Genomic DNA, 22,482 nt, shown 5'->3' on the forward strand with positions numbered 1-22,482 from the left:
TTGTTCGATTTTTATTAAATTTAATTCAAATTTCTTAAAAGTACAAAAAATTGTATTCCCAATACAATTGTATTTCCCGCAATTTTTTCGATCGGTTATACAGCAGCTATATATTTTGATACAATTAAATCCAAAAATCAAAAATAATTAAGAAATGGTTTTTCCAATCGTAGGAGGTTATGTTAAAAAACACCACATTTTTTTCCTCAATTATTCCTATGGGAGCTCTAAGATATAGTTGTCCGATCCGGCTGGTTTCGCCTTTTACACTACCTGGAAAAGAAAGAAGACTTTTAGGAAAGTGGCGAGGACGGACATGGCGAGATACTATACTATATGTACTTTATTGAGTTGAAAACGTCTTGTCCACTGCGTTGCAAACTTCTGATTTAAATCATAATACCCTCTGCAAGGGTATACTTATAAAATCCCATCAAACGAACCAACAATTTGTTAAGTCGGGCCATCATTAAAGAGACAACATTTTGAAAGCTAAAGAGCTACAATGCTTAATATAGGTTATAATAGTCCTCTGAAGCCGATATTTACTTCAGCCCAGTGCCATCTTTAACGCCCACAAATCGCCAAATCAGGAAATCGACCATATCGTTTTTTCTTGCTGTTTTTATGCATATAACTTTTTAAGACGGTTTTCCGAACAACTTTCATATGTTTAGCAAAATGTTTGTCGCGCACACGGAAAGAAAGTTTCCTTAATTTAAGTCCACTGACCTTAACATGAGGAAAAAAGACTAAACCAAACTAAAACTTTCTTTAGTTAGTCCTTTATTACATATGTATGGCTGGCAAATGTTTAAGACCACGTACAGCGTTGTTTAGAATAATATTATTTAAATTCAGGTCAGTGAACTAACACTTTTCGTGACCGTGGGGGGAAAAGGAGGGGTTAAGACTTCCCTCAACTGCCCGCTCGATAGTGGTAGTGTCGACAATGCCTCTTGTGGCCACAATTACAAAATCATTAGGTGTAAAAATAAGAATATATTGTTTTTTTGTTGACAAAAAATGGTATGAGCTACAGAGGTTCAGGGTTTCGAGGAACGTGTGGTGCCAAGGATTGAATTCGGGTCTTAAATTTGGCGCGTCAAAGCCCTGACTCTGCTCGCGACCTGTGAGTGCGACTGATTTACCCACTTCTAAGCTCGGCCAGTTTCCAAATCGTAACACTTTCGCGCGCTGCCGCCAAAAGAACCCACAACGCCACCCGGCGGGCCGAGGGAGGGGGAGCTGCGCTGGGGAAGGGAACCCCTGCGGGCCAGACGCGGCCCCCGCCACCCCAAAACTCCGAAGGGGCAGCCGAAAAGGGCAACAAAACCTCTGCAGAGGCACGCGACGCAAGGCCGCAGTCGCAGAGACGCGTGCGTCGACTGCGGTTCATGTGAGCCTCGCATATGCGAGTCGCGCGACACGTACACACACGCGGGCAAGATGCACACGGGCGAGTGCCTGTGTGCACAGAGTAGATACAGCACATCCCCATCCGCACACACCTCCACCGCCAAGTTGCCTTTTGCGAACTTTTTGCCGACGATTTTTGTTGCTTGTCCCGTTCTCTGTCTTCCTCTGCTCACCATCGCTCTCTGTCCGACACACACACAGGCGGACGCAGCACTGGTCTTGAGTAACTCTCTCGCGGCACTTGCCTCTCTGGCAGTGTGGCGCGACTCTCCGGGGGCTGCTGGGGCAGGGGCGGCGTGGGGGCGTGGGGGTGGCGAGGGCTTGCCAAAGTTCTCGTTCTCGTTGTCGCTTTGGGTTCGCTTGGTTCGATTTTCGCTGCGTTGTTGTTGTCTGAGCGCGAGTGTCCGGAAAAAGCTTTGTGCTCCAACCCCCACTTTCCGCGGCCCCTCCCCGCCCCCTGAAGAATTTTTACTCAGTTTCTTTTTGGCTCTCCCAGCTCTCGAGGCTCCTGATGCTGCCGACGTCGGCGCTGGCAGCGACTGCGGCTTCGGCTGGGCCGTCGCCGCGTTCATGGGGTTCTTGAACGTATGCAAAAGATTTTTGCACATATTCATCTTTTTGGCCGTTTTCGGTGCGTTTCGCGGAGCTCGCTGGCTCTTGGAGTGTTCGCGCAAATTTCCATCATTTTTGCGCGCCCAAAGAAATTGCAGTTCCCGTGTTTCTGTTCTGGCTCGCAGGCCAGCGCCCAATCTCTTGGGCTCTGGGTCTAGGCCTCAGCTTTTCATATTCTTCGATCCGGAATTTGGACTTGATTCGGCGTCTGCAAAGGGCTTTCGCTTGAACCCTCCCTACGCGACGACTCCAAAAGTGAACAGTGTTAGAACGGAAAATACCTTGAGGCCCCATAGAGCGAACTTATTCCTGACAATTAGGGTCGAGTCCCCGAAGCTTGACTGTACGTTATTTTTGGCACTTAAGAAGGCGGCGAGTTTCTGCTGCCTCTTCTCTTTTCGGAACGCTACTGCGTAGCACTTTCATGTGAAGTGAAACTTATTGAACTTGCTGCCAGTGAAGATCGAAAATGATCTCCGTCAGGTCGGGTGCTTGGCAGATCCTACGACTTCTAGGGAAACACCTGGAAAGTTGGTTGCAGTCTGGCCACAGTCTACTGCAACACCCTTCTGTGGAGACACGGCTCGCCCAGCCCGAAAGCAGAGCGGGCTATCTGCCGCATCTGCGGATATCGACTCTCCCCGATGCGGTTCAACAATTTCTGTTCAACTGTTCGGAACCTTTTGTTTTGGTGTGTGCCGAATGGAAACGGCGGTGCCGGCGGCTGATTCACTTACCCGTTGTGCCACGGCAAAAAGCTATGGGCAAGCCGGGTATCTGTGGCTCCGCGCATTTGTGTGGGTTGTATCGCTATCCAAGAGTCTGCCCCGCACGAAGTGCAGTCGCCGTAGCCCAACTTTTCGACTCCAGTTGTCTGCATTAGATAGTATCGCCGTTCTGCCTACCTTGGATGGGGCTGGCTTTGTTTTCCTCCCCTCGTGGGAACAGAAAAACCGCCCACCCTTTTGGGGGCTGGCGAAACCATCAACTGGCGGCGCTTTGAACTTGAAAATTTTGTTGCTCGCTTTCCCACAATTTCCCGCTTTCCCGCTTTCCGGCTTTGTCCTTGCGCCCCCTCTCCGGTTCTCTCCGCGCGGCTCTCTTCGAGTCCTCTCCGGTGTTTAGACAATGCGTGCCGAATCGTATACAAAACACTGGTGTCTAGGGTTAGGAATAGAGGAATAGAAGAATGACGGAAGTGGGTGGTGGGTGGATTGTGGGTGTAATGTGTCTGCGGTTGTTTCTCGGTGTGTGGGGATCTGTGCCATGTGTTGACTCCAGTCAGGCAACAGGAAGCGCGATAGGTCGAGGGGGGAAGCCCAGACCAAGACCCCGGAGACACGATGAACTAAGTTTCTTTGGCCGCACTTAAATAAAACTGACTGCATTTTGTTCATGCGTGCAATGTACATTTGTGGGTCGCTGGCAGTTTTCGGAAACTGTTCAAGAGTGCCGAAAACTGTTCGTCGACCTTGCTCACAAAGTCACTAATCGGATGTCTTTTCTTTGCAGGTGCTTTTTGACTGTTTGGAACATTTTTAAACATTACGTTAAAACGTTGTTGATACTTACTGAAATATTGTTTTGTTTTAACAAATAATAACAATCACTATAATACCGTCAGTATAATACAGAAGAAAGGGAACGAAGTTCATATTATAATACAAATGTAATAATATAAAAAGCGACAACGATAATAACTCATTTGCCATCAGTAACTTTTTATTTCAAGCCTTCTTATCAATAGCTTAATAATTTGAATATAATTTCATGCAACCAATTCTACGACAACAACTCTATAACATCAACTACAACAACTAAAGAAAGCAGTAAAGCAAATAAAAGTTACATTTCAGTTGTATGAAAAAACAAAAGTGATTTTTAGTTAGTTTCTCAAAATTTAACAAACAAAATTCACAACAAAATTTGGAATACAACAACTACAAACACCGCAACAACAACTACAGCAATAACAGCAACAATTACAACCACTGCAACAAACAACAACAAACAACCAACCGATAACAACTGCAAAACCAAGAAAATAACTTAACAAACCTAACACGAGGAAAAATAATAATATAGGAGAACTGTAACCATAATAAAGAGCCGAACTAACAAACTAAATCGAGAAATAAATCAAAGCGCAACAACTACGAACAACACAACCAAAAGGAAACAGCCAACAAACCCAGCAAAGCAAGCCAAGCAACAAACGAAAATAGCCTCACGAAACAACCAACAAACAACAAGAAACAGCAGCGGAACAAAGCAACCGAACAACCCAAAACCAATCGAAACAGAATCCAGAACCACAACCTGAAATAGCCTTACAACTCTCCCCAAGCCCAACCCAATAGCAGAATTGAAAAGATACAACCGATAACCGAAACCGATAATAGGAAAACAGGAAAACAGGATAACTAATAGAAAATAGAAAATAGAGCAACGAAACAGCTACAAAAATGCAACAGCAGAAGAGAAATCTGAAATTCAAAACCGAAAGCCAATCAAACAAAAAGGAACACAAAAACGGAAATAGCCAAATTTGTTAAATTTATTTTCTGTGTTTTTAACGGGAAAAAAGCATAACTAAAAAGTCAAACGGAAATAATGAAAAAACCACAAGTATTTGTCGTTTATAAAATTGAACTCCTGAGTTGAAGTTTAAACATTCGCCTTAGTCTTTAAATTTTGCGTTCGTCAAAAAAGCGGTCGAGAAAATGTTCTGAAAAAGTCTTGAACGAATCAAGCTGAGAAACTCTTTATAAACTTCGGGAGGTGGAGCAATTGAATTAAAAGGAAGCGGCAAGAAACTATTTCGCAAGTGAAGAGCAGCAAGCTGCAAAAGCAGTTCTGTGCCAAGCATCGCGATCACAAGTGTACATTTGCGTATGAGTGTGTGGTCGTGACAGTGCTAGAATATCACGGTGAGCCGATGAATACGTCGAGTCGCGAAGAACATCACTATATCAATATATATCCATATACAAATTATTTAAAATTGTTCATATCGTGGCAAAAGCTGAATATGATCTAAAGCAAGTAAAATCCGTTTTCGAAAGAATTTCGTACTTACAAAAAATTAACCAACATTTGTAGTGAGAAAAGATAAAAAGTAAATAAAATTCCATTCGGATAAGAGGAACGTTCTAGGCTTAAAATTAAAACATATTACTAATTACGATAATACGAGTTTTTGAGGATTCCTAAAATAAAAAGGAGACAAAAGAAGACATCGTTTTTCTGGCATACTCAAGATTATCCCTAAACCCACAAGCATCTTATCAAAAGAAATCATTTAAAGGAAGTCGTCTTTTCAAGTCAAATTGGTAAGTGGGGTTCCTTACATTTAGTATCTTACTCCTAGGTATTATGTCGCCCGGTAAAAACTGGTCGTGTTAAGAGACAGCATTTTTTTTGGGTACATGATATTTGAAGTATCGAGCGCGCTTTTACTGAAATCAAGAATAAGCTGAGAACACTTTTTATACCCGTTACTCGTAGAGTAAAAGGGTATACTAGATTCGTCGGAAAGTATGTAACAGGTAGAAGAAAGCGTTTCCGTCGCTGTAAAGTATACATATTCTTGATCAGGAGCACTAGCCGAGTCGACCAAGCCATGACCGTCTGTCTGTCCGTCCATCCTTCCCATGAACGCTAACACCTTGAAAACTATAAAAGCTTAAAAGATAAGATGAGATAAAAACAGCTTTATTTTGACTATCAATATCTAACATCCCTTTAAAAGTTATAAGCAAATGAAGAAACCTACACTAGGTGGCGCCAATAACTGTTTCGTTTTCTTTTGCTTAAAAACAATTTGTCGCAGTTTTGGTATACGTATTTTCGGTTTTAAGAAGACAAATTCTGGAATTCTAGCATAAGTGTTCTTAATTTCTGCTCTCGTTATCAATGTGAACGGCAGTCCACGTAGTGACGAAGCGCACCAGGAGTGTGTGCGAAACCGACTGCTATATAAACACGAAGAAATTAAAGCCCGATTGTTTCGATTGATACATTAATCGAAAGGTATTGCAAAAACTAGAAGAATCAAAAAAATCAATTGGATTGAGAGTGAGAGTTTTGAAAATGTAATCTGTTGCGCCACCTACCTAACAGCGGCCTTTTCTGTTTTGAAATCGATATTCCCAAAAACATTTGTCCGGACACCTTTTTTTTAATGAAACAAACCTAATTTCAAATGGTTTTAAACTCTATAGCTGGTGAAGAACACGGAAAAAAAAATAAAGACTTTAAAAAATTAAATTTATTTTTTACAAAAATAATTTTTTTTTAATTTTAATATTTCTTGGTTATTTTGTGAAAATTAACGTTTTACCATTTTGAAGTGGAGAAGCAAAAAAAACGGACCTTCGGAACAGGGGTAGCACGCTTGGCAGATTTTGACGCAATACGCGGACTTCTTAAAATGAAAATTTTATTTTGATTGTCAGTTTGTCCCAAAACGTTACTGTAGAGTCCTGAAAATTCTAGACGATGTTGATGTTGATGAGTTTGTTTGGCGAAAAAACAATTATAAATAGCTCATTTTTGTATACCGATAACTACTAAACTACGGAAGCTACAGGCTTAGAAAGGTATTTTAAGGTGTACAGCCGTTAAGATTTTTCCACTTTTGACATATGACACATAAAAACAACGGGGTCGATATTATTAATCTATGCTGCAATTCAATATGCCATTGCTTGGTTGTTTGATTTTAATGAAGCGTACCGAATGTAAAAAATGTAGGAAGGTTTTTTATTTAGTATATCGTATAATACACTTTTGTCACAAAAGTTGATATCAGGACTTTTGTTTGTATATTACCTCGTTAAGAGGTGTTTTTGTGTAGCACATTATAGCAAATCTAGAGTAATCTATAGTAATCTAGAGTGTAAACGAACTTTTTTAACTTGTAGTTTCGGAAAACAAAACAATACACATAATAACAAAAAACACTTAGTATCAAATTTTTAAGGTTTGTTGCTAGCTTCAGTGTCATTAAAATTTTTTTTTCAACATTACTTAGACCATTTCTTTGACAACTATAAGTTAGAGTCGTTAGATTTTTATTAAATTTAATTCAAAACTCTTAAAAATATAAAAAATGTTATTTGCAATATACAAAAGTTATATGTCAAAAAACACCGAAGCTTTAAATTGTTTCTTTGCTATGACAACTATATAGTCGACGGATTTTTATAAAATTAAATTCGAAATTCAGAACTGTTTAAAAAATGTTATTTCCAAGCTTAGGAGGTTATATGTTTGAAACCACCAAAGATAGTACATTTTAAGTTGTAGTATACTGCAGCTTCCGACTTATAAACTACACGCAAGAGAAAGAAGACTTTTGGTAAAGTTTCAGCCCGATAGTTCAAAAACTGGGAGACTAGTTTGCCTAGAATCGCACGGACAGACGGACAGACGGACGGACATGGCTAGCTCTATTCGTCTAGTGATGCTGATCAAGAGGATATGGGGTCGGAAACGTCTCCTTCACTGCGCTGCAAACTTCTGACTGAAATCATAATGCCGTCTGCAAGGGTATAAAAACCACATTTATTTTTTTATGTAGGTAACAGCGCTCTTCTTCGTTTTGAGGTTGGTAGCGCAGTAAAGTTTTTTTTTAAGTCGACGCACTTTCCTGTTTTTACTACATTTTGTATCAGCGTAATATCTACAAAGTATCTAACTTTAGAAATGATTTACGAAGACGTTTTAGCGCGCCCAAGGGGGAGTCTCTAATAAATTTTGGACTGCGCAAACATTTGTGGACGAGGGACTGAAGCGCAACTCTGAAAACATAAGTAGGAATCAGAAACGAAGATAATTTTTATAATATTCGAAGCCAAGAGGCGATACACAAACGTGAACCATGAGAACGTCCATATGAACACGAGACGTATACAACAGCCCCACGGGGATCTACATGCGCGAATGTGTAGGTGTCCCCACATGCACACATTATGTACAAAGTACATACAAAGTACATACATAAGGCCTATGTACAGTGTGCACACACTCATGCTCGGGTGCTCATCTACATGCAAATTTCACTTACGCGCAAAAAATTAATTATTGAAAAAATTGCGCGCCGGACATCCAAGGACCGCGAAACCAACTCCAATCCGCAGCATCCTCGCTGTCCATTACGAGCTGGTGGGGTGGTTGGGTGCTGGTGGTGGGTGGCCATCGGCAATCGAAATACAAAAGTCGAAAGGATGAGCGCCCGCAGCAGCATCAGGAGCAGAAAAAATTCAGCCATTACACATATTTTAAATGAATTGAAATAAAATTCGTATATAAAATGCTCGGAGAGTGTGTATGTGGCCGCCGAGGTACAGTTGACTCCACACATTTTCGACGGAAAACGGCAGGCAAGCAGAGCTCGCAGCGACCGCGGCAGAGACAGAGGCAGCGGCAGAGGCGTGGGCAGTGTGTGCAAGGGGGAGGGTGGGGCCCAGAAGGGGTTGCCCGCCCGAGCGGTCAGTTGCCGAGTGTCCTGCCACCCGAGGACGTGCGACAGGGACGGCCGCTGTCTGCCAACCCCCTTTCGCGACCCCCAGCAAGTAGCTGCACTTTTAATGTGTTGGGGTGGCGGTGCGTCGCCCAAAGAGCGCCATTATGGGCTCGCTCTCTATCTCTGGGAACCTGGATGTGCATCTGCATCCGTACGTGTGGGCCATGTCATTAATGACAAGTTTAATTTACACTCGCGGGCCCCGCATTCTCTTTTTGAACCTGGTGCTGGGCTTGCAGTTGGCAACAGTGGAAGCCGCAGAGGCCCCCAATGGCCGCCCCACCACCCACAGAATCCGCTGAACCGCGCGCAAATTGCATTTTTCGGTTGCATTCTTTTTCATGCCGTTTCACTAATTTTATTGCAGCTGCTGCGTATATTTTTCTGTCTCTGCGCCTTTTTTGCCAAGTCATTGAATGTACTTTTTAGAGTCTGGAGCAAACGTGACATGCCATCAGCGGGGGACGGGCACTATTTTCGTATTTCGTTTTGCCTATAACATCAGAATTAATTGTAAGCTGGTGTTCTTTTGCGCTGCCGAAGGTTTCCCCCGCCCCCCAAGCAAGGTGGCTCAAACCTTGTCTTAATCTGTTCGGATGCCTCGGATCTAGTTCCGTTTAATCCCCTTACCAGCCTGCTCTAATTATCCCCTCGACTTGTTCAAGAGCGCTATTCATAAATATGCAAACCCAACATTCCGCTTGACACATCCGTGCGAATCCTCTTCAGCTGCAACGCAAGTGAAAGTCAGCAGCTAGAACGGCAATCATGAGCGCGGCTTCGGAGGGATGGCAAGTGAAGGGACTCGCGTGAGCGGAGAGAGGGAGCCTTGGATGGGTGGCTGAGTGGGGACTCAGAGTCACAAGATGAATATGCACATGCACCTATTCGGGCAACTATCCCGGAAGTGTGGAGGTCATATGTGCAGAAGGCCCTATGCATCTGCTAGCTTTTTGACAGCCTGATTTTGCCTTTCAAGGCAGGCCCCCTGAATATGATTTCTTAAAATTAAAAAAAATGTTTTTCTCTATGAGTCCATGCATTTTTGAATAAATCAAGCCGATTTGTAAAATACCAAGCCAGTATCTGTATCAAGCCTTTAGATACGCAAGCCAAAAAACTTTTTAAGTATTCAGAGTTCAGTGAGATATATATACATAGACATAGGCTGGGGGCAAAATGGAATGGGCGCCAACTGAAACCCCTCCTTCATACCGAATCTCTTCGTTTGCAATTATGAAAAGGAAAGGGTTCACGGACGGACTCCAACCACGCCCACCTGCATACTAACAGGTGCCGCGACAAAAGATGGAAAACTTAACTCTGTTTGTCTTATTTTATTTAAAACAACGGCACACAATACGGAGGGGTCGAGGGTCGGCCAATGCATGTCAACAGCCTATCGCGAGGCAGCACGGGGCGTATGCGTAACATTCGCTCGGTCGTCTTCCTCTGAGCGGGTGAGTTGGGAACGGGCTTGGGGTGGCAAGTTGGCGGGCAGGAGGGTGGGATATCTGAGTGTGGGATAGGGGCTGTCATTCTCCAAGTGGCGATGTTCTCGTTAGTTGCCGTGTAAAAATCGGACAGGGGTTGGGGATGTGCGAAGTTAGTGGCGGAATTCGGATGGTTGTAATGGCTGGGAGCATACGAATAAATATGCCCGTTCATAAATTGATATCAGCTCGGGTGCCACTGAGGAGGGCTTGGCGATGCATCCTCAAAGAATAATAAGTCCAGATACAGTTCCACATAGAGTTCCATATGAACCGGCTCACCAGACAAGCTCCGGTTCGACTGGGTAGGTGATAAAAGTAAAGTTGCGATACAGGATTTTTATTTAGAGGGAAAGCACTTTTATCCGCAACAAAGGCCGCTACACAAATAAAAATCGTTCCATTCATGTATGCGGGATATGCAGTCCTGTGTCTCGCATAGGACGAAACAAAAACTCGCATTTAGCATATTCCCGTGCATTCTGATCCTACTCTCACATCCCTGTTGCGCACACTGGTTTTTCAACGTAGCTCCGGCCAAAACCAGAAATCGCTAGTGCTCGCAAAAGTGCTCCTTGTGCCGGGCCGAGTGCAGGGAAATAGGAGGACAATGCAGCCAGACCCTAACCAGGCCTAGCCCGAGAAGTCGTTAGGAGACTGCAGACTGCCGCTAGAAGGGCTTTCCGGGGGAGTTGGCATGGCAGCTGTAATATTTGAAGCCTGCCACTGCATTTAAGTGCAGCAAAACTTTGTTAGCAGCTCTTTCTCTTCTTTGCTGCCACTAATTCGCCCCATTTGATTTACAGTCAGTAGTTATGGCAAAGGGTTCTGGCTGGGAGCTCAAGTTTGGCTACATTTTTGGTGGGCGGACCGAAGTACTGGCCAAATGTGTTGATCAACAGAGAATTTCACCGCATACTGCCACTCCATTTCGTTTTCCATTTTAACTACCTTTTGTCTGGGCGCTGTCTGAGGAAACTTCTCTGCTCATATAAACTCGTTCCCTCAACGGGGGAAATTAGGCGAAGGGAGGCGTTCAACGTTGTATTTCAAAGTTTTCACTTTCAGGCAAGGCAAACAAAGCAGAAAACACGATAAAGTTTATTAAGCATGGTTGAAGAGGTTTAAACGGAAGTGGCTGGAGACGAGAAATTCATAAAATACAAGTAGTTTTCTTTAAGGAAGCTTTCGCCAATCTGGCTGTGCAAATCACAGAGATCCAGGCCAGCCCTTACCGTCCTTAGATGGCAACCTGGAAAGCGGCTCCAATTTCAATTTGAATTTAACACACTCCCCGAAGACCCTCGAAAGTTGCCAGACGTTGAAATGCGCATACGCCCTGTTGTCCCAATTTTGGTTCATCCAGCCACTACAGCGGAAAAAACTATGTCAAAACTTATTTTGTACCCCATGCAATTTTTGGCACAACATTTGAAAGTGTTTCCGCTTCTGGCGCAGAAGTGGCAGTGAAAGAAGGATGGCGGAAAACTGTTCACAGCCAATGTCAAATCAAAAGGCCCATAAATGGGTAAAAATGATTAACTTTGAACGTTTTTTTCTTATAATTTACTAAAGCTTTGTATCAAAACTTCTTTGTTTTGCGGCACATCCAACATATTTTGTTCTGCAACCCACGGAGGAGGGAAACCTCCACCAGGAAAAAGTAAAAAGTATCGGAAAACATCTGAAACCTAAGTCAGTGTTATTATTATTTGCGGTGAAACTGCATGCCTAGGGTGGGTGAAAAGGTGCGCGACCCTCGGTCCGAACTAATCCTATTACTTACAAAAATGCTCCTAAACGGAAAGACCCATGGGGAATACTGTTGAAGAGGTGGAGCAGAGCAGAACTGGCCACGCTGGCCCCTGTCTTGTGCGTTGGGGGCTTTTGTTGGTGCGTGCGGATTTTCACACTTTACGCATGGACTGATCAGCGGACCGACCAGCACCACACGCCGGGAGGTGGACTTACGCAGGGCTCCACCTGCCACTGTACTGGGGCGGTTGGCTCGGCTCGGCTCTCCTCTTAAGTACTGGCGGCACCTAAGCTGTTGGCCATTCGCTGTTTCCCGAGATTTAAACATATTTCGCTAAATTGCATTTTTGCACTCATTTAAGGTAATTGCATTAGACTCGTTTGACACGGTGCTTTGGATTGGCCGACAAGGGCTCCAAAGGTGCATATGTGTGTGCCTAGATGGCCCGCGACGAAGGGAAGTCCGCTCGTGAAATCAACTACTGTTCAGACCTTGTTGCCTGCCAATTTCCCTATCGGGAAGTTTGTAAGTTGTTTGTGCTTTGAATCGAATTCATAAAAAACAAGCGAATCGAATTGTCAAAACTTTAATCCATCCAATGGAGCAGTTTTGCGCCTGGGGAAAAACGTTCTTCTAGTCTCAGTATATAGCTGCATATGATTCCTAGTCCCCAGCGCTCTCTTCTCAATTTTATCAAGTCGGAAAGGTAAACAAAATAAAATCGATAGGTTACTGAACCAAAAGACTCGGCGCAGAGACACCAACAAGGGTACAAACATAGAGCCACAGTTCGCACAGCAAAACAGCTGAATGCATTGGTAAACAACTCACAGGAATCACGAGAAGAGCAAAAGTAGCAGGAATCTTGGCAACAATACAGTAAAAAATGCTAAATTTAAACAACAAAGTGCACACCAGATGCACAAATAGAGATAGAGAGCGCAAGGAAGAGGCATGTGAGAGATGGAAAAGTATTACTGAAAGCACCAAATGTCGTGTATTCTTGGACATCTCAAGGGAAGATGCCAGCTTGGTTGTCTCATTGAGCTTGTTCTTGCTCTCTTTCGAAATGGCATTTTACTTATTTTTTGGGAGAAGTGTAAAAAATAGCTTGTAATTTTTCGTGTTTTTCCATTTCTGCAGCAATGCAGAAACCTTAAAATAAAGCGAAAACCAATCCAAAGTAAACAGCTTGCAAAAACGGCACAAAAGACACGATGTCAGCAGCGTATACATACGGTGTACATATGTATCGTGGGGGGTGCTAGTATATCTGCTCGATTTGTTTCTGTTGTTTATAGAGAAAATAAAAAGAACGCTGTTTATTTATACAATAATGCATACACATCATACAACAATTTACTTTATATTTGCACAAGCTGCCGCCCCATTCTCCTTCCTATGCCGCACCTGTCGCACGCAGTCGCTGAAAACCCACTTCCAACCCGGAAAGCAGCGAAATCAAATGAACAATTGCTAAATTTCTGACCCGATAAAAGCCCGCAATTCGAATCTTCGGGGTCGCTACCATGGGTGGGACGCTTGGGTGCCAAATTGTAATTGCCATTACGTTTTACGTATGCTTAATTGAATAAGACTCTGTAACTAAAAGGAAATGGTTGGGATTACTTTTCACTTCTTGCAACCGATTCTTTGATCACATGCCATCAATTGATTAATATCAGGAATTCGTTGCTTTGTCCAAAACCCGAACCTGAATCTTGTGGATGACTGCATTGCCGTACCTTAAATAAGTGTCCAATTTATAGGACGAAACGCAGTAGTCAAGTGTCTCGACTACCACATACCCGTTACTGTGTTTTAAATTTTACCAATAAAGAAAATCCAGGGCATTTGAGCACTACCCTACCACCTAGCGGGTGGTAGCGGTGCCACTGACCACGCCTTGTCTCGACTACCAGCTACCCGATACTCTGTTTTGAATTTCAACAATAATAAAATTCCAGGGCAGATCAGCACCCAGCGGATGGTAGCGCAACCACTGATGATACTGAGGACAGAGAGAGATTTGAAGAGTCGAAACGAGTAATGGGTATCAGATAGTAGGAGCTAATACCCATTACTTGGGGCACTCGCCTACCGCGTTTGTTCTTCTTTCTTTCTTTTACCACTTCTGCTCCACAGCAGGAGCACGCACAGTATGTCCAAAGGAGAGTGAGTGATGTATATTTAACTATTTCCTGTTTTTGGTTTATAACTGTTAAACGTAACTTCTGTCCTAACATGTACTTCCCTGGCCCCTTGCTTTCATTAGTTCTGGCCACTTTGGGTGCTGCACGGTGAGCGCGTAGAGAATTAGAGAAATAGATTGTACCCCAAATACTAGAAATCGACAACCGAGCTGGAGAGCGAGCTTTCCGAAAGACTGCACTAACACTAAGGCCGTTGTGTAAGACGCACGGAGCACCCACACCCACACTCACGCAGGCTCTCTAGCCTCGCCGGCAAAAAGTTGAAAAAATTCGCGAATGTGAATGTTTTGGCTAAAAAAGCTTAGAGGGGCTCTCTGAGTTGGACGGCTCTCTATCTCTCGGCTGGGGGCTCCTAAGCCAAATGTTGGCGCGCTCCCGCACACCCATGCAAGGGCCCCACAAGCGGAGCGCAGAACAGCAGAGGCACAGAAACGAGAAGAGAGAGAGAAAGAGGAAAGACACCGACACGGACACAGATGCGAGCGGCAGAGAAGCAACCGTTCAGACGACGAGGCATCTGAGAGGCAGTCAAGTTAAGTCGCGTTGAGTCTCGTTTTGGGTTCGGACTCAGATTCGCGTTGGCTTCGCGTTCGGTTTGTTATTTTTTGGCATTTTGTTCGATTTTTCGCGCAGCCATCTAATAAAAAGCTGTACACAGCGTACGTACATGTGCGGAGAGCGCTCCCGTCGAGAACTTGTGAGGCAGCCATCAAAAATAACTAAAATGTAGTCGGCAAGCGACACAAACCGAAATAAAACGCAAAAGTGCACCGGAAACAATCGCCAGGCGGCAAAGTGTTGAGCAAACAACGCGTAGTCTACCTGAGTGCGGCACAACGCTGCGTATACGCAACTTCGCCCAGCAGGAGGGGGAACAGGAGGCAGCAGGAGGAGTGGCCAGGGCGCAAGCGGAAGTGCGGGGTGATGAAGAAGCGCCTGATGAGAAGATCACAGGCCCTTCGGAAGCAATTTCGCGATCGTTCGCAGTTCGCTTTTTGCAACATTGCAACTGCAACTGCATCTGCATCTGCGTATCTGTGTGTATCTGCCACGCCGGGGCTGCACTGGTAGAAGTGCATGTCCACGCGAATTTCGGCTCGTTTCGGGGGTGTCTGTGTGAGCACGTGCGTCTGTGTGCGCTGCAAACTGCGCCTGTGTTCGCGGGCCGCTGCAATTGCAGTTTTCCGCCGCTGCTTCCGCCAGCCCCTCGCTCCGTGCCTCGACGAGTCGGCCATTGCCTGCCGCAATCAGCATTTTGAGGTTAGTGTCTTTGTACCCTGTATACATACTAACGCAGCCGTGGGCCGCACACACTCGCACACACTCGCCGCCACAGTGTGTCAAACCCCTAAGCGGAGGAACTGGACAGTTTTCGGGCGCTCTTAGCCATGCATCCGAAATAGGAGTCTGCGTTAATCGGACTGAATGCGATCCCGAGATGGGTTTCGGGCCCCTGAGCTGCATGTATCTGCTCGGCGAAGGCCACCGTGATGGAGGTGCTAGATGTGGCAGCTGGAATGGACTCCCCGAGCGGGGGTCACGTCAATTAGGACTTCTCGATAGGGCATTAGAAAAACATCCTGAGGAGGCCCGGCGCCGCGAAGTTGGCTGCATACGAAAGGGAAAAGATACACAACTAAAATGTTTGCGCGTAAATCAAGTTGACAAACGCAAAGGAGGCCCGCGGGGCGGAAGGAGGGGCGCGGAAGGGGCACACACAAAACGGCACTAATGAGCGGAGGAGCCCAAAGCAGAAGGCGCAAACTAAAAGCAAGCGCAGCAACAAAAATTGCCACAAATCATTTGCAATTTTTATTTGCTTGTGCTCTCCGATTTTTGCGAAATTCTCCCTGGGGCTGAATTCATTTATATTTTTGGTGTCTGGGCTGAGTCGTTGGCGGGTGAGGGGGTGGAGGGTGCGGAGTGGACATCTGTGTGTGTGCGTAGCCACGAATGTGAGCGAATGTCAGACCATAAAGGAATATGATGAATTATAAGCCAAACGCTTTTCGCACAAAAAACTAAAATCCACAAAGTGTTCAGCAGTAAAACAAGCAAAATCACTTAATTGTGTGTGCGTGTGTATCTGTCGTAGCTGTCTTTTCGTTTTTCGGCCTGTGTATCTAACAGATACAGATGTGTGCACACTGTACGCCGTTCATCTTCAACTCCCAATGCATGAGTAGCGTGCTCCGTCCATCTGCTGCCGAGCGATGAGTTCGCTGCCGGCAGAAATGACGGTTGTCGGCCCACAGAGCCCTCTAGTGGGCGCCGTACGGGTGTACGGGTGTTTGCCAAAACAAGATAAGGCTCGCGGATCTTCGAAGGTTAAGCATCCGAGCGGGGGTAACGGTAAACATTGGATAACTAGTGCAGTACCCTGAAGCTCTTATCTGAATTCCTGAGTTCAATTAATTCGCTGTGCCAAAAAATAGAAGCCGCCGATAACCCGAGGCAGAAAAGTTTTTGCGGAACGCTCAAAGGCAAATAAATAGATGAAAAAGCCCATTCGACTTTTTTGTGAGTCATTTTTGCCTTATTTTTCCTATGGTTTTATTTACTCGCACACACCTATACCTGTCGTTGTAGTTTATGCGCTCCTTCTCTCGCTCTTATTTAGAGGTGCGCTCTCTCCCCCGCCTTTCTCCTCCTCCTCCCCTCCCCTGCCCTTTCCCCCAGCAATAGAACTCTCTCGCTGGGCGAACGTGTTGGTGTGTGTGGCAGAGCTTTTGTACATTGAATTAGATAGCTGCACAAATCAAGCCAAAATGTTTTGCCGCTCATTTTTGTGTCTGCTGCTGCAGCAACAAGCGCCAAATCATTTTGACGATCTGTTTTTGTTTATTGCCTTAACCTTGATGCGGGTTCTGGTAGAGATAGTCCTTTTTGAGAGCGAGGTAGAAATTAGAATTAATTGTGAGTGGGTACGTGCAAAGTACATATGTATGTAGGTGTTTTTGCTTTGGCTGGCGAACAAATAAGTTTTATCATATAAACAACTGAATATGTTGAATGCAATCCCGTAGAAAGCTGCAGCTTTAATTCCACTGCACAGCTAACTAAAGCGCTGAAATTTCACTAAATCGGACGGACTTTGATCAAGAATTTGTAAAGTTTATGATGTCGGAATAGACCATTCCCACGGTAAACAATCTTAATGGAGTTTGGCTCTTTGAGAAAGTATGAATTATGCGATCACCTTTTTTCATTTATGCAGATTTCAATAGAAATTCGGAGACCTTTCCTTCAGATAAAATGCCTGAAACGTGATTCATTGTAAGGACTACCTTGATCTAGCTAGTATGGGGAAATGTCCTCAATGAGTGTGAAGGCAAGCCGAACGAGATGTACTCTCAGCGTGTAATGGCAGCACAGCTGGGCGGGCAAATCGGGCAGACTCCACCTACTTCACACCTGACAGCCTAGGCACACGGCAAGCACACGCTGCACCAGGAGATACAGGTTACACGGCATTAGATATGGGTATTCGCAAAGCCACCAGATACATGTGCACATGCTGGAGACATGAGCACGAAAACTGCAAGCACTCTAGTGGCAACGAGCTACGGCATCATTGGCTGCCTCGCAGTTGGACGCCATTCAAATAGAAATAGAAACTGAAATATCATTCTCCCTTTTAAGTGGACCACGACTTGTGGGTGGGGCAGCGCGCTGCACCAGTTGAGGTTGGGGACCGTCGCACTGACAACTTTCACTGCCAGCGAAGCGTGAGCCAGAAATTGGCGACTCAATTTAGCAGACGATAAGCGGTCGAAAAATGGAGTGTATAAATACACACAGTAAAACTTTCGCATCTCGAGTTTTTCCAGCTCAAAGTAAGAATGTCGTTTACGGGGATTCTTATATGAGGTCCTTAAGACCTGTTAAGTTTTATTATGAAGGGAATGAAATTAAAATGACAGGATAGAAGTGGTTAAATAAAGTAAAACCAATCATGGTAGTATACTAACAGAATCGGTAACACGGTTTACATGGATGTAAAATCATATGAGTTGAACCTCGAACAAAAAATATAAAAAGTATCATGCATATTTTTGGTGAAATTCCTTCAATAATTACTGAAAATTAAAGATTACCCTAAACAGAAGGTAAAATATTTAAATTTAATCATAACAAAACAATTTTTATTCCCTTGCACTGTACCAGAGAAGTAATAAAATAATTTAGTTTTTAATATAACTGAAGCTAGATATAATCCTTACAAATTTTCTTGGTCTTACTTACGTTGATTATTTTTTACAAGGGTATAAAAATTTCGTTTTGCCGAATTTAACTTCCTTTCTTGTTTATTGTAAATTTTATTATTATGGTCCTTTTTTTTGATAAATTATGCTGTGAGATGAAGAAGTTTGGCTTTAAATGATACATATTATTGCTTTGTAGAAGAGAAAAATGTAATAACATTTTCTAAGCCCACTATGAAAAATGCAATTAGTTCTCCAGAGACAGTATAGCAGATCTAATAAACAGATTACATACATACATATACATATGTAAAACGTGATGTTAATACGTGACATGTCGAACGTGACTACTTCTAAAAAGTAAGAAAAAACAAATTATTCGACTGCATTGACTATCACATACCTCTTACTTACAAATTTAATAACAGTGAAGCCACGGACATTACAAAATTACATGGGTAGGAAATATAAGGGAAAATACATTTAATTTCAACTTATACTGAATAAAATTTTTTAAAGTGTGGTCTTAAGCAAACAAAGTCCACGCGGAAAATTAAACCTTAGACAGTTGACAAAAGCTTCGAAAAAATCATAGTTTTTTTGTGATATTTTATTGACTTTTAAAGTAATTTTGTAGCTAGGAAGTAAGCAAACTTCGGCAAGCCAAAGTTTCTGTACCCTTTCAGTACGTTTCCGCGGAAGCATTGTAGGTTAAGAGCTTTCCGATTTTCAGAAAAGTAAAAACTAATTACAGAAATATTAAGACAACGACTTATTTTAACTGACTACCGTATATGTTTGCCCATAACGAAATAAAATGTCCCTTGTATTATTTTGACATTAATCATCCGATCGTTCATATGGCAGCTATAAGGCAGTTCGATTTCCTAAAATTGCAATTCGTAACTCACAAGCTATAAAAAGCAACCTTTGGCAAGACAAAGTTTCTATACCCTGGCTTGTCATTCCCCCGTAAATGTACGGGGGGTTTCTCCCCACTATGTACGGATCTGTAAAAGCTGTTAGTTCTGCAGTTTTAGTGGTAGAAAAAATATTTAAGTGAAATGTCTTGTTCTAAATACATCGCTTTGAAAAATCAATTTTGCTGCTTGAATATCTCCACCTCCCTCTTGCTTCCTTTAGCTGAGTAACGGGTATCTGATAGAAGAGGCATTCGTTTGTCCGGAAAGTGGGTCCCATAAAATGTTATTTTTTTGTATCTGCGAAATAAATTCTTTAAATAAATTACAAATTTACTTTGTTATCAATAACTATATAAAAATGTCATGTTCCAAATTCTAATGGAACCCGTTTTTGAGAATAGGGATGGGCGAATGACCACTCGACAGAAGCGTTCTGAGAGATCGGCAGAGGGAAGCGCCAACAAAGCAAAACTCGCAGCGTTCACAGATAGTGTGACGCGGAATCGACAAAAAGGCGACCTGCAACGACAGCGAACGCATAAATTGCAAATGCTTTTGCTCGGCCAGTGAAGTGTAATAATTCACAAATAGCAACGCAACGCAACGCAACGGCGGCGTTGTACCTATGTACATACATCGTCTGCAGTTGACACGAAGTGCAATCGCTGGAGAACACAGGCCGACTGCGTCTGCGTCTCCGACCCGAGGTCTTTTGGGTTTTCCGCGGCTTTCGTTCATTCGCGGGTTCAAGGTAGTTTTCGATCTTTCGACTCGCCGCCGCTCGATGGCCGATGGTCGATTTTTTATGCTCTGCTAGGAGCTATGAGATCTATAGACTCCTTAGATCATTATACCCTTGCAGAGGGTATAATAATTTCAGTCAGAAGTTAGCAACGCAGTGAAGGAGACGTTTCCGACCCTATAGTATATATATTCTTGATCAGCGTCACAAGACTATTCGATCTAGCCATGTCCGTCTGTCCGTCCGGTTCTACGCAAACTAGTCTCTCAGTTTTAAAGCTATCGGTCTGAAACTTTCCCAAAAGTCTTCTTTCTATTGCAGTTAGTATATAAGTCGGAACCAGCCGGATCGGACAACTATATCTTATAGCTCCCATAGGAACTATCGGGGAAAAAATTAAAAAAAAAATTATATCTTTCGTGTTTTTTAACATATACATTTATAAGCTTGGATATAACATTTTTAAATTAGTTCTGAATTTCGAATTAAATTTTATCAAATTGGACGACTGTATCATATAGCTCCCATAGGAACAATCGGAAAATTAGTGGTAAAATAATATTGAAAAATTATATCTTCGGTGTTTTTTAACCTATAACCTCATACGCTTGGAAATAACATTTTTAAATTAGTTCTGAATTTCGAATTAAATTTTATCAAAATCGGACGACTATATCATATAGCTGTCATAGGAACGATCGGATAATTGGTGGGAAATAATGTGAAACAAATTATAGTTTGGGCTTTTGGCTTTTTGACATATTATCTTATAATATTGGGAATATAAATTTTTATATTTTTAAGAATTTCGTATTCAATTTAATAAAATTATTGATTATTTTTTATATCTGCAAGGCTATACAAACTTCGGCTTGCCGAAGTTAACTTCTTTTTTGTTTTTACGTTAATGTGTGTTCGAACTGCGGTCTTTCGAGAACATCTGATCAGAATATTGAACGGTTTCTAGACGACACAGATTGATATTTCGATGAACCAAATCAGTTTCTATTCCATCAGTTCTACTTTACAACATGGCTTTTGTTTTATTAAAATAACATGAAATGTGCTACACGTTATTTTACATTAACATTAAAAGGGTGAGAATATTCAAAATAATCAGTAAGCTCATACATACATACGTACATATTTTAAAATAAATAAATACTTTTTATATTATTTATTTACTTTATAGATTTCTCTAAAAAAGTACATATTCATTATTTTTCAATCTTACTATGAAGCAAACAATTTGTTTTTCAATGTAACTATAAAATATACATATTTGCTAGATAAGTCTGTTCAGCTATGTCCGACTGTCCGTCCGTCGGTATGTACGCTTAGATCCCGAAAACTGTAAAAACTAGAGTGTGGGATTTGACATGCAGCTTCCTGGGCTTCCTGCGCAGCGCAAGCTTATTTGAGCAGGGTGCCACGCCCAATCTATCAAACCACGAAAAACTGTATCCCTGTAGTTAGAAAAAATATTTTATACGAAAATTTTATTGGTCATATCGATACCTTCCGTTTGAACTTAAAAAAGTTTGCCACGCCTATTTTACCACCCACAAACCGCAAAAAAACTGTGGGGTAAAAAACTGTGTAAATGCTAGAAAAAATTTTAACTCATGTGTATTGGACTCATCAATACCTATCGATTGACCCAACACAAGCCCAAATCCGTCTGCCGCCAACACTAACACATACTGAAAGAGCGATTAGGGTGCTCATATGTGTGTATTTCTCAATCTTCTCTTCCCTTCCACTAGCGGAATAAAGGGTATCTGATAGTCGAGGGACTCGACTAAGCGTTCTTACTTGGGTTTAATTTAGTTTTATCTATCGGACTGTGCCAAAAATGGTTTTGAACGACTGTTTGATGAAGTTGGAAAGCTGAGTAGTGATTAGAGGCCCTCGACTTTTGCATTCTCGGGGAACATGTTTAACTTATTAGCTAACGGTTCGATATAAAACATTCTTGGCTATCTATCAGCCATAAATAAGTAAGTAAGTTTTAAAAAAAAATATTGGTGTTGCCACTTTGGCCTTTTAAATCACTTTTAAATTTTAGTTCAGGTATCTTAAAGTAGTGCAGCGTATAGAGGCAAGTCGTCTTTCCGAATGAACTGTACTTATGGGGATAAGATATAGGGCTCCATACTTTTAGACAACTGATTACATTTAAAAGTCATTTTAAAACCAGAGTGGTTTTTGTGGCACCCTCGATATATTTTTGAAAACCCCTGATGTTGGGGCTTATTTGGGAAAAATGGTTTTTTACTTGTGGATCTGCCGACAGTTAACACTCCTAGTACTATGCGGGCAGCCCCGGGGATATATGTCTGTGTTGGTGTCTGGTCTGCACAGTGCCTGAGCTGTGTGAGGCGTACGCTCTTCGAGACCTTGATCCCGCATTAAAAAGTTGGCACGTCGTCGTCATCGTCGTTAAACAGCAAAAATAACACAGCACAAAGATAAAACCAAACCGAAAGAAAAACGAAAAGCAGGAGAGCCAGGGAGACAGGCTGTTCGAGACAGACCAGCAAGGCATGACAACAAAGGAGGGAACAAGTGGACGACCGGGGGTCGCCAG

General features: G+C 42.8%; 2 protein-coding genes across 13 annotated transcripts in view; one reads left to right on the forward strand and one right to left on the reverse strand.

Moving 5' to 3' along the window:
* Positions 1-12,250, reverse strand: LOC122819046 (uncharacterized). 8 transcript variants are annotated; one of them, XR_007763789.1, is made up of 3 exons: positions 550-1,133; positions 334-492; positions 1-273 (listed from the first exon to the last, which is right to left on the reverse strand). XR_007763789.1 is itself a non-coding variant. In XM_050886608.1 (2 exons), the coding sequence occupies exons 1-2, from the start codon at positions 12,134-12,136 to the stop codon at positions 265-267; spliced, it is 306 nt and encodes a 101-aa protein (XP_050742565.1). In that variant the 5' UTR covers positions 12,137-12,239; the 3' UTR covers positions 1-264. The 8 variants fall into 8 exon arrangements, 2 of the variants coding, with proteins under 2 accessions (XP_050742565.1, XP_050742564.1); XR_007763791.1 differs by lacking the exons at positions 334-492; positions 550-1,133 and adding an exon at positions 2,769-2,966; XR_007763792.1 differs by lacking the exons at positions 334-492; positions 550-1,133 and adding an exon at positions 2,313-2,419.
* Positions 3,544-22,482, forward strand: part of LOC108030794 (zinc finger protein 768) — a 25,105-nt gene continuing 6,166 nt past the window's right edge. For all 5 annotated transcript variants that reach the window (XM_050886593.1, XM_050886594.1, XM_050886595.1 and 2 more), the window contains exon 1: positions 3,544-5,363. The gene's annotated coding sequence lies outside the window, so the exon portion shown is untranslated. The remainder of the gene's footprint in view (positions 5,364-22,482) is intronic.

Source organism: Drosophila biarmipes, chromosome 3L (assembly GCF_025231255.1).
Source record: "Drosophila biarmipes strain raj3 chromosome 3L, RU_DBia_V1.1, whole genome shotgun sequence".
NCBI lineage: Eukaryota > Metazoa > Arthropoda > Insecta > Diptera > Drosophilidae > Drosophila > Drosophila biarmipes.

Excerpts from the sequence above, each read along its gene's own strand:
- LOC122819046 (XM_050886607.1), bottom strand. The coding sequence starts at position 12,136 with ATGTTTAAATCTCGGGAAACAGCGAATGGCCAACAGCTTAGGTGCCGC. Across the intron at positions 11,738-11,839 it reads TTCCGTTTAGGAGCATTTTT|ATGTTTTCCGATACTTTTTA; the intron begins GTAAGTAATAGG and ends CTTAGGTTTCAG.